At 43.3% G+C, this 12,500-nt stretch overlaps 1 protein-coding gene across 3 annotated transcripts in view; it reads right to left on the bottom strand.

Moving 5' to 3' along the window:
- The window catches only part of LOC145407878 (protein numb-like), a 194,592-nt gene that overhangs the window by 26,933 nt on the left and 155,159 nt on the right, over positions 1 to 12,500 (bottom strand). For 2 of the 3 annotated variants that reach the window (XM_080278741.1, XM_080278742.1), the window contains exon 1: positions 10,024 to 10,224. The exons of the other annotated variant lie outside the window; for it this stretch is intronic. In XM_080278741.1, the coding sequence (XP_080134867.1) occupies positions 10,024 to 10,224 (201 nt within the window). Of the gene's footprint in view, positions 1 to 10,023; positions 10,225 to 12,500 lie in introns of those variants that run through there. 3 annotated transcript variants of the gene reach the window in all.

Raw genomic sequence — 12,500 nt, 5'->3', positions numbered from 1 at the left:
TTCCTCTCTTTCTCCTCTTCCTCTTTTCGTCGTATTTCCCCTTATTCCTCTCTCTTTTACCCCTTCTTCCCTGTCCCATTCCATTCGCCTTCCTGTTCCCTCCCTCACTCTCTTCTCCTCTCCTCCCCTCTCCTCGCCTCTTCTTTACTGTGAGATACTATACTTGTTTATTCTCTTCTCTCTTTCCTCGATCTTCTATTATTTTCTCTTCTTTCTCTTCTCCTCCATTTTTTTCTTTCCTTTCTTTTTCTTTATTCTTCTCTTCTTTTCTCACCTTTTCTTTCCTCGCATCCCCCTCCCTTTCATTTCACTTCCACGTTCTCACCTCTTCCACATCTCTCTTCTTCTCCTCTCCCATCTTCTCGCTCTTCCTCTTCTCCCTTCCCTTCCCCTCCTCTTCCTTCTCCCTTTCCCTCTCTCCTCTCCTCTTTTCTTCTCCTCTTCCCTCTCCTCCCCTCTCTTCTTCTCCTCTCTCCTCTCCACCTCTGCAGTTGGGGTGTAATTTAATGTGAGTTGAATCTGGCTTTTACGTGGTTTTCAAGTTTCTCTCTCTCTCTCTGTAACACATATTCCTTGTGTTTTCCTGCTGATCTCTCCTTGTTTTCCCTCCACCTCTCACTCTTGCTCACTCCTTTTGCTCCTCTCTCTCTCTCTCTCAATTTTTCCTTCCTTCCACCCCTTCTATTATCTCCCATTGTTCCTCTCCCTTCTCACTCACCCTCGCCCACTCTCACTCCCCCCTCTTTATCTCTCTCTCTCTCTCTCTCTCTCTCTCTCTCTCTCTCTCTCTCTCTCTCTCTCTCTCTCTCAGCACACTGGTTTTATTTTGGTCGATCATTTTCTCCACTGTCACGTATATACTGATCTAGGCACAGACAAGCACATCGTCTCTCTCTCTCTCTCTCTCTCTCTCTCTCTCTCTCTCTCATCACACACACACACACACACACAAGCAAACTATTCATTAAAGTTAATATTTTACTATAATATTTAATAACAGTTTATCACAGTTAAGTAAAAAGCTACTTGCCTACCTTATGCAGCAAAATTAGTGTCTGTCTATCTGCCTGTCTGTTTGTCTGTCTGTCTGCCTGTCTGTCTGTCCGTCTCCATCAAGGTTTCTCCACACCACTATCTTGCTTCACCTCGCTTTATCTCAGGCCTTTCCTCTCCGGTCACAACAAACACACACACACACACACACACACACACACACACACACACACACACACACTTTTGATTTCTCCCATTTCTCTCCTCCCTTCCTTTAGTTTCTCCCTTTTTTTCATTTTATCTCCCTTCCTCCTCCTCGTCTACCCTACACACCTACCGACTCCTCGCCCTCTCTTCTTTCTCCTAACTTCTTTTTCTCACATTATTTCTCGTCTCTTCAATCTCCTCTTCTCTCTTTATCTCTCTCTCTCTCCCCTTTTCCCTTTCCTCTCCCTACTTTCCCTTCCTCTCTCTCTCTCTCTCTCTCTCTCTCTCTCTCTCTCTCTCTCTCTCTCTCTTACCTGTATACACCTGGATTATTACTAGTTACCTGTTGTCACCCATGTCTCTCACCTGTAAAGAAAAAGAAAAAAGTTGTTAATAAATGGTATAAGAAATTATTAACAGTGAGAAATAACCAACAGCACTAATAATAATAATAATAATAATAATAATAATAATAATAGCAGTGATAAAATAATAACAATAATAATAATAATAGCAGCAATAATAAATAATAATAAAATAATAATAATAAAAAAATAATAACAATAATAATAGTAATAATAATGATGATGATGATAATAATAATAATAATGGTAGCTATTACAAAAATATCATCACATCAAGAACAACATAATATCAATAACAAGAAGAAGAAGAACAACAACAACAAGAACAATAATAATAATAATAATGATAAAAATAATAATAATAATAATAATAATAATAATAATAATAATAAAAATAATAATATCCATAAACACTGAAAAATCCGCATCAAAATATCACAAAACGAACGAGGTCAAAAATAAAGAAAAAAAATCAATAGGCTGGATTTAATTAACAGGTAACAGGTAACTTTAATAATGTGATTTTTGAGTTACTAGTATTACCTGGTACAGATTACTGGGATTACTCTTGAAAAAAAAATCACCACAGCAAAATCGCTTGTGGTGGAGAAATTTATTAATGTACCTTTTGTCTGGATCGTGGAATCTCTTCTCCCCTCCCTTTTTCTCTCCCCCCTACCTTCCTCTCTCTCTCTCTCTCTCTCTCTCTCTCTCTCTCAAGTATCCCTCTCAAGCTCCTATGACTCACTCAGCTGAACAAAATTGTCTAGATTTACGTAAATTAAATTAATAAGAATTTTCGCGATCAGGAGAAGGGGATTTATTTCTTGGTAGGAGGGATGGAAGGAAGGAAGGAAAAAAGGAAGGAAGGAAGAAAGGAAAGAAAGAAGGAAGGAAAGGAGGGAGGAAAGAAGGGAGGAAGGAAGGAAAGAAGGAGACAAGCTAGCCAGGAGGGATGGAGGGAGGGGAAAAAAGAAGTTAAATAGCAAGAGAAAAAGAAAACAATGGGGGAAAGAAACAATAAAGGATGAGTAATGGCGCCCCGTAAAGAAAAGAGAAAATGATAGATAGATAGATAGATAGAGAGAGAGAGAGAGAGAGAGAGAGAGAGAGAGAGAGAGAGAGAGAATCGTATTACTCTTATCGGTCTGGTCAGGGTCGTTCCACTGCGTCACTACATCTCACCTTACACTACTACTACTATTACTACTAAAGCTATTACTACCATCACTTCAACTGCTACTACCGGTACAACTACTACAACTATCATCATCCCTTTTTCAACAATCACTACATACAATACCATTACTGTTACCACTACAACTACCAGAAAAATTACTACCACCCTACTACTACCAATACTGCATTACTGTCTCCACTACTACTAAGAGAACGTCATGTCAAAATCACCACTACACAGCCACCATCACCACTACCATTATGCAACACAATCACATTCACAGCATTTCATCATCATCATCAACTTCATCATCATTTTCATCATCATATTTGACCACTCGTACAAACTGTAGGTATGTAGGTATTTTACACACACACACACACACACACACACACACACACACACACACACACACACACACACACACACCTGCTATCTCAACACCAGAGGAGAAACTTTCACTTCTGGGCCTCAAGACAGGTATACACACACACAAACGTACACACAAACATACGTACAGAGACACACACACATATATACACACAGACACAAACTATGTAGACTACACACACACACACACACACACACACACACACACACACACACACACACACACACACACACACACACACTTGCACAATCTCGTCCCTACCCATATTCACCCAGACTAACCCAATTTCGCTTCCCTTCACAACTACTCACCAATTTCCACTAATTTTTAAGATGCACCCTACCCATCTCCAACAACGTCACCCTTCTCCATCCCCATCATCACCCTCCTTCTCTCTCCCTGCCCCCCTTTATTCATCCCCATTCTCCCTTTGCTCACCCTCACCCACCACCCTTTCTCCCTCACGTACCCCCACCCACATCAAATCACAACCATCTAACCCCACCTTCCCTGACCCTCCACGTTTCTCCCTGCCTCTCACCAACCCCCAGGCCCCCCTCCCTCTCTCATCCCCATCCAAACCCACTCACTCACATCCACCCCCACTCACCTTTACCACTACATCCATGGCAAACCTTTCACCTATTGCTCACATTTACTGCTGATACTCTCAATTCTCATTCCACAAAATTTTATCACTCTCTTAACTGCTTAACCAAATTTTTAGAACTACGGTAACTCACACATACCTCTCATTCATCTTTACATTTCTACCACTCTCTCATCCTCACAGAACCATTCTTTGCTCACATTACATCGACAGTACACATGCGTCATCATCCACTATCATAAACATTCACCACTACCACCACCACCAATACTAGGCCTACATCACCACCATCACCACCACCACCACTACTATCCTCACCATTATTACACAATCACCAACACTGCACAACTTTCAGTCCCACCATCACAAACCTACACAATCACCACCACCACCACAACTATCCAGCCAAGACTATAAGCATCACAACTAAATCTGCCATCACCACTACAACACCACGACTACCTCAACACAATAAGTACTACAACAACATTGTCACCATCATCAAAGCCACTGACTGTCACAAGCTAAGCAATCTCTGCTACAATTACTGTCACTACTACCACCACCACTATCACCACCAAATACCATCACCAACGACACACACACACACACACACACACACACACACACTCACTCGCTGGCGCAGTGGTAACGTTCTCGCTTGCCATCTGGTAGACGGGAGTTCGCGCCTCGCTCAGGTTGCGAAAAGTTTCACTGACGAAGTGGGTGGTTACTGTCCCCCTTGAGCAAGGGGACGGGTGTGTGCGTGTGTGAAGGTCACAGCCTTGCCCTTAGATCGGACTATATGAGCTCTCAGCTCCCTTCCGGGAGGGTAAAAGCTGACGATCACGACCATCAAGTGATCCTGACCGACCCGGTGAATTACCCGGTGAATTACACACACACACACACACACACACACACACACACTTTATAACACCCCTCTCAATCTAATCCAAAGGCCAGACATTGACTTTCAGGAAGGTTATAAGTCAACTGAGTACCTGGCATCCAAAAATACACACACACACACACACACACACACACACACACACACACACACACACACACAAACTACCTTTGACTGTGATGACGACTTAATCTGTTTTTACATTTCCAGTCGATTATACTGCTCTCTAATACAATGAAACTGTATTTACTTATTTTTCTTATCTGCTGGCGGTGTTACTCCCATCTATTCGGTGGCTTTTTAAAATTTATTCTTGCTATCATCAGTCTTAGGATGATGAGGAGGAGGTAGAGGAGGAGAAGGAAGAGAATATGGAAAAGAAGGAGAAGGAGAAGGAAGAGATGGAGAAGGGGAAGGAGGAGGAGGAGGAAAAGTATGGAAGGAGGGAGATTAAGCGAGTGAGGGACCAAGGAAGGAGAGGAGCAAGAGAGGAGGTGAGATGGGATGGGAGGAAGGGAAGAGATGCTTTTGAGTTGAATTCACCCGACACAATCATTCCTTTTCCCTAAATAAACAAACCCCCTTTACTTTCTCTCCCTCTCCCCTCCCCCTGTCCCTACCCCTTCCTTCTTCCCTTCCGCTCCCCTCTCCCCTTCCCTCTCCCCTCCATCCTTATGTCAATACAGGGCAAAGTACACACCACAAACACCCCTAAGGCATATACACACAAGGCCCATTATCCTCCACTACCCTGTGTGTGTGTGTGTGTGTGTGTGTTCTTCCATGCCATCCTATCCTTCCCTTTCTCTCTCTCTCTCTCTCTCAATATTCAGTAATTAAAAATGAGTTTCTATCGAGGCATAAACACTCAATAAGAACTGTACGTCTGGGCGGTGGTTTTATCTTCCATATAAAAGTCTTAATTAACAGAGAGAGAGAGAGAGAGAGAGAGAGAGAGTACTGTATCATCCTATCTACTCCACATATCTCACCAACAAAAAAAAATTATACTTTTCATCATCTGCATCCGTTCTTCGTTCGTACTACGCAATATCCTTTCTTCGTTATATAGTACAAGAATTACGCCACCTACTTCTGTCAGCAATAATTTTTTCCCGCGCTTTTTAAATAATTCTTGATTTTGATAGTTCGTAGCGGGGGTAGAGTTAGGCAATTTTTCCAGTGGCGTAATTTTCCTTTATTCATGCTATTTTCAGACGATTTTATTCAGCTTAGGAGAAAGACACAGTACTGGAGGGCCAATGAAAGCTATATCTAACACTTCAAATTTGGAAGTTTCGAAAATTAAATTACATCTGTCGGGGTATATATAAAAAAAAATGTAATTGGTCTGGGAGCGTTAAATCCTCTGGTGTGATTTTTTTTTTTCCTGACTTCGAGTATCCTCCAGACGATTTTATTCCCATTTTTTTTTTCTGAGACATATTCGTAAGTACGTTCCACACACAGTAAGGTTCCTCAAAAAATAATTCCACAGCGTTTCACTTTCCATTTGGAGTTTCATTTTTTTTAGTTCCATTTTTTTTTCATGTTCCACGCAGTTCAAAGCGCCTAGTCAATCCCTTTCACCCCTATAATGTATAAGTTCTTCTTGCTCCTTACAGACGATTTCATTCAGCCTATAAAAGGACCTCTCATTAGGGGGATACGTAAGACTATTTTTCTAATCCCTCGGGTTTGGGAAGTCTCTCCTTAGATGAATAAAATCGTCTGGTGGTAGGGGAACACACACACACACACACACACACACACACACACACACACACACACACACACACACACACACACACTCACCTTTCTTTTCTTACACACACTCCCAAACTCATCCACCAAGCCTTGCAGCTCCCCTTCGTCTTCACTTAATAACACTATCATCTGCAAACAACAGCAAAATCAATTCCTTTAACTTGATTGCATGTATTCTCTTTATCCACCTACCAGAGGACGGTCGTGAGGGGTAATGTACAAAATAAATCGCTAAGGAAGAGGTTTTACTGCATCTCTAAAGCCACTCGAGTCAGCCTACAGCATGTTTGAGAGATAAGATGCGACACTTACATCTACTGCGCACTTCACGAGTCAAAACCCTCTTACGCAATTACTTAAGTAGGTACAAACACTCAGACAACTACATCAACACACACACACACACACACACACACACACACACACACACACACACACACACACACACACACACACACACACACACGCCGAGGCCAGCAACCTTTTGAATGCATCGTGCCAGTTTGCTATAAAAGCCAAACTAATTAGAGCCTTGCGTGCTTCATATATCTCTTTCATTAGCATAACACAGGCGTAATTATTTTTCATCACAACCCCTTCGCTTCGATGACGTATATATCTTGTACTGCATTTTTGTCATCTCCATATGACTGTTTAGAATAGGTCATACTCTTTGAAATGTAGTAGTAGTAGTAGCAGTAATAGTTGTTGTTGTTGTTGTTAAACCCCTGTCTGTCCAACTGAGAAAACCCGTCGACCACAGGAAAGCAATTACATCTATGGGGCCGACCTACAGGTACTTAAGGACATGCACCGTACAGGGAAAGCGTCCCATGGTGGTGCGCGCCTCGCCTGGGTCGGACTACGGTCTTTCCCTACAGCGAAGTGCAGGAAAACATAAGGAGGTTTAGCTCCTGGGTGGACGTCGCAGCTGTATCAAACCACCCAGGGTACACAACGCCATCACGTGTAAGCTTCTCGTCAAAGTATGAACAACCTCGGTAAAAAAAAAAAAAAAAAAAAAAAAAAAAAAATCTTAACTGCATAAATTTGTCAGTAGGCAGCAAGAATAAAGTAATAAGCACGACTCTGGATTCGAGGCGTCAATACTATAGTTCTTTCACCTTAACTTGGCCCAGATTTTCGTCCTTTTACAGTTTATTTCGCGTAGTTCAGTGGCAGAAGGAGACAATACTCCAGTTTGGTATCCTTTTCATAGCACTCATTCAGAAACATCATCATATTCCAGTGTTAATCTATTGTTACGACCGAACATTGAAGATGGTGGGATGGCAATTTTAGGCCAGGTTAGAGTAAAAGGAGTATAGCATTGTTTTGCCATCTCAAGTAAATGCATGACTAGAGTAAGGGTTCTTTATTTTGTATTTTTTCTGTGGAGTCTATATGTGTTAGAACTGGTCACTAAATTTTACATGTATATCAGCCACATCCGTTCTCTGTTTTTCGTGTGTCGTTTTGCGTGCTAGATCGAACACACACACACACACACACACACACACACACACACACACACACACACACACACACACATTCAAATTCTACACACACTCTTACATGCTGCCACACATCCAAACACACACACTGCCACCACTGCTACCTTTATCACTATCACTGCTAAAACTACTATGCAGCTATTATTACTACCACTGCTATCACCGCTGCTATCAAAATTACCACCTCTATCATCACCACTACTACTACTACTGCTACTACTACTACTACTACTACCACCGGTACTATTACTACAAGCACAACCATCGCTACCATTTGTATTATCATCACCATCTCTTCAACTACCAACGCCACAACTACCACCAGTACCATTTCCACCCCTGTTACCACTACTACAGCTCTACCACCATCACCACTGGTACCATAACTACTACCACATTTGCCACCACCACCACACCATCCCACCAGTACGAACACTCCTACCACAACTACCATTACCACCACTTTCATGCATTACTACCATCAGTCACATCTTCCACCACAACCTCTTCCACCACCACAATTGCTACCACAACCACCATTTTAACCACCACTACCACCATTTCTACTACCACAATCCTAATCTCTCTCAATCCCGAACCCAACAAAGAAAAGGGTAATTTCTGTGGGCCGTCTGCGGGCCTAACCCCGTTGTGGCCGCCTTACACGCTGTTAGGAAGTCAAAGGAAGGGGAGAGGGATAGGGGAGGAAGGAAGGAAGGAAGGAAGGAAGGAAGGAAGGAAGGAAGGAAGGAAGGACGGAAGGAAGGAAAGAACAAAAGAAGGAAGGATGGATGGAGGAGAGAAAAGAAGGAAAAGAAATAAGAAGGGATGAAAGAGTGAAGGAATGAACGAATAATGGAAAAGAAATGTGAGCATGAAAGTAAGGATGGACCTAAAGGAAGAAAGGAAGACAGGAAGAAATAAAGGCATGGAAGGAAAGAGAGAACTTAAGGAAGGAAGGATGGAAGGAAGGAAGAAGGAAGGAGAAGGAGCAAGGGTGGAAGAGGATGAATGGAAGGAGTCAGTGCATAACTACTACTACTCAAAACTCTTAAAAATAAAACATAACCAAGAACGGTATATGCTGTATGTAAAGCCTAAATCTAAGTAGGCTAGAGAGAGAGAGAGAGAGAGAGAGAAATGAAATCTGACGAGAACACATCCACTTACCCTCACATGTACTTAAGACTGACTACATAAGTGGCCAAGTAATTAGAGGTACGCTAAGTGGAGTGTCTGGGTGCATGGCGGAAGGGTTTGTGCATGATCTGCCCACCGAGAGACGAGGCATGAAGACCAGGAGGATCAGGCTGTCTCAAATTACGTTCTGCCTCTCATCTTACTCTCATTTTTTTTTTTTATGGTACACAGTTTTTGCTTACCTGTGTGCTTTGTCTACCTGCCTGCCTGGTACACGTTCTGCCTTACTGTTATCAGTTATTTATGAATTTCTAGTATAAATCCTAACTTATTATTGCCTGCTCAATACAAGTCCTTCCTTCCTTTTTCCTTTCCATCTAAGTTCTACCTTTCTGCTTGAGTGCATTATTCCTACTGTACTCGCCTGTCTGCTATGTTTGTTTTGTAAAGGCCTGCACGAATGTAACCTGTTTGTCTGCTTTACTTCCTGCCTGTCTTAGGTTAGGCCTATAGGTCTTCCCTGCCTTAGGCTACTTGCCTCGCTGTCTCAAGCTACTTGCGTGGCTGTTTATAAAACTTCCTCTCTGATCTAAAAGTCTTAACATAGGTAGGCATGCATATTGCCTTCCTCAGGGTACTGTCTGCCTGCCTATTATTACGGTACCTTCCTGCTTGCCTGCCTAACACTACCTGCCTTCCTGCATTAGAGTACTTGCCTGTCTGCCTCAGCCTACCTACATTCCTCCTACAAGCTATCTGCGTGGCTTCCTATAGCACATCCTCCTTATCCTAAAAGTCAAAACATATACGTCCTGCCTACCTTAGAGTACCAGCCTTCTCAAGACTAGCTACCTCCCTTCATGCTTATGAACACATTACTTCCTCAAGCTACCTACTTTCCTGCCTCAGAGTACCTGTGTGGCTGCCTATCACACATCTTCCTGACCTTGTGGTGGTGGTCGCGTGTGTCTGTCGTGTTGTCCTCCTGGTTCTCCTTGTTGTCCTCCCGCTCCTCCCGTTTCTCTCTCTTCTTCCTGCGCAGAGACTTCCTGATGGAGGCGCGGGCGTGTGATGCACCACTGCGCCCCTGGGTGCTGGAGCGGTGGTAGTCCCCCAGGGGCTCGTGGTGGGAGGAGGCCGCCCCCATGGTTGATAACTCCTCACTCCAGTATCAGTAGGAGTAAAAAATTCAACTCCAAATCAGTTTTTTTTTTCTTTAGATTTACCCCAGTTCTATCAGCAACTCACATCAATCAAATTTTCTCTTCTTTTCTTTTTTCAACTTTACTCGGTACGTGTAAATGAAAAACACCAAATCACTCCTGTCAAGTATAGTAAGCAATCACCAACGCAATCTGAAAAATACAGTAAAAAATCACTGACTCACTCTAGTTGGACGATCTCTTTTTCAGCTTCACGCTGTTAGGTCAACAGTCATCTGCTAAATTGAATTCGGATTTCTTTTCTGCTTCACTGCAGTTCGTATAGCAATCAAACTCGAAATTAGATGACCTTTTTTCCCCAACTTGGCTGTATTTTCCTCGTGGTCCAACTTCACGAAAAGATTCAATAGTTTAGTTGTATTTCTTATCTTTTCCTGTTCAGTTGAAAGGAAGTATTGGGGTGCCGAGTGTGGGTATAGAGGAGTCACCAACAGCATATTAGAAAGCACACATAGTCAAGAAAGAACCGGGTTAACCAATGAAATATAGGAGGAAGGCAAGAGAGTACGCAGGGAAATAGGGAGGTAGGTGGTTCAAGAAAGGGTAGCCAGGGAGACAAGGAGGTAGGGTGGGCAAGACAAGGTAGGCAGGGAGTTGGCAGGACAAGATAAGGCAGGCAGAGAGATAGAGAAGTAAACAGAGCAAGATAAGGTAGGTAGAGAGGGAGGTAGACAGGGCAAGATAAGGTAGGCAGGGTGATAGGGAGGTAAACAGCTAGATAAGGTAGGCAGGGAGACAGGGAGGTAGGCAGGGCAAGATAAGGTAGGCAGAGAGATAAGGAAGTAGGGAGATCAAGAAATGGCAGCCAGGGAGACAGGGAAGTAGGCAGAACAAGATCTGGTAGGCAGGGAAACAGGATCTTGGCCACAGCTCAGTCACAGAGGGGCACAAAGGATGGAGACTATTTAACATCAGCACACAACACCAGACCAAAAACACGAAACACCACAACCACACACCAGAATGCACACGTATCCATATCGAACCACACACAACCAAACATACACGACAAATCACACAGAACCACACAAGACGAAGATGAGACAGAGCCAGAAGCGCACAAAACAAATGAACACGGAGAAAAATAGCACGTCAGAGAGAACACGAGAGAGCACAAAGAACCATGAGCAGTCTCTGTGTTTGTATATGTGTGTGTGTGTGTGTGTGTGTGTGTGTGTGTGTGTGTGTGTGTGTGTGTGTGTGTGTGTGTGTGTGTGTGTGTGTGTGTGTGTGTGTGTGTGTGTGTGTGTGTGTGTGTGTGTGTGTGTGTGTGTGTGTGTGTGTGTGTGTGTGTGTGTGTGTGTGTGTGTGTGTGTGTGTGTGTGTGTGTGTGTGTGTGTGTGTGTGTGTGTGTGTGTGTGTGTGTGTGTGTGTGTGTGTGTGTGTGTGTGTGTGTGTGTGTGTGTGTGTGTGTGTGTGTGTGTGTGTGTGTGTGACACACTACCACTAGTCATGATAATATCCTCGCTTGCTCTCACCAGCACATGATCTCTAGTCCTGAGTGTTGAAGGTCCGGGCAGGTGTGTGTGTGTGATTGTGCAGGTGTGAGAGAGTTCTTAGCAGATGTGTGGATGCCGTGCAAGTGTGAGGAGTCTGTGTAGCTTGAATCTTATGGGGAATGAGGCAAGGTATGCTCCACTGAAGAACAAAAACAAAAAGAAAAATACAGCTTGGTGCATCCTCTCTAAAGGGGACCCATAGATGAAGAGGTAGATACAGATAGATAGATAGATAGACAGACAGACAGACAGACAGATAGTTTTTTTCCCACATGTTTTAAATTCCACCGTCTGCCCATCTGCACAAACCGGCCTGCTCCTGCTCCGGCAAAGGTGAGCGTGTGTGGGTTGCCGATACCGCCCCTGCAGGTCGCCGGAGATGCCGCTTCACCAACCCAGCGCCCTAGGCTTGACTTGGTGCGGTTCAGGCCGGTTTGACCTTGTATGGGCACATGGGGTCAACAGTTTCATAGGGACCGTATTGTAACTGGTGCAGGTTCGCAACGCCTCTGCTTTAACGAATTACTTTTCACATTCCACGCTAACATTATTTTGTACTGTTGATATAATTCAGACATTAACATGGTTCCCGTCAATATCATACAAGAGGCGAATGAGATGTAATGTGCAGAATAAATCGCTAAGAAAGAAATGTTAAGGAATCTCTGAAGTCACTTAAAATACAAGGGTTAGTCCAGGCC

Source organism: Coenobita brevimanus, chromosome 74, assembly GCF_032717465.1.
Source record: "Coenobita brevimanus isolate Jiangsu-jjx chromosome 74, ASM3271746v2, whole genome shotgun sequence".
NCBI lineage: Eukaryota > Metazoa > Arthropoda > Malacostraca > Decapoda > Coenobitidae > Coenobita > Coenobita brevimanus.
The sequence above is the reverse complement of the archived record's forward strand: the minus strand, read 5'-3'. Positions and strand labels throughout refer to the sequence as shown.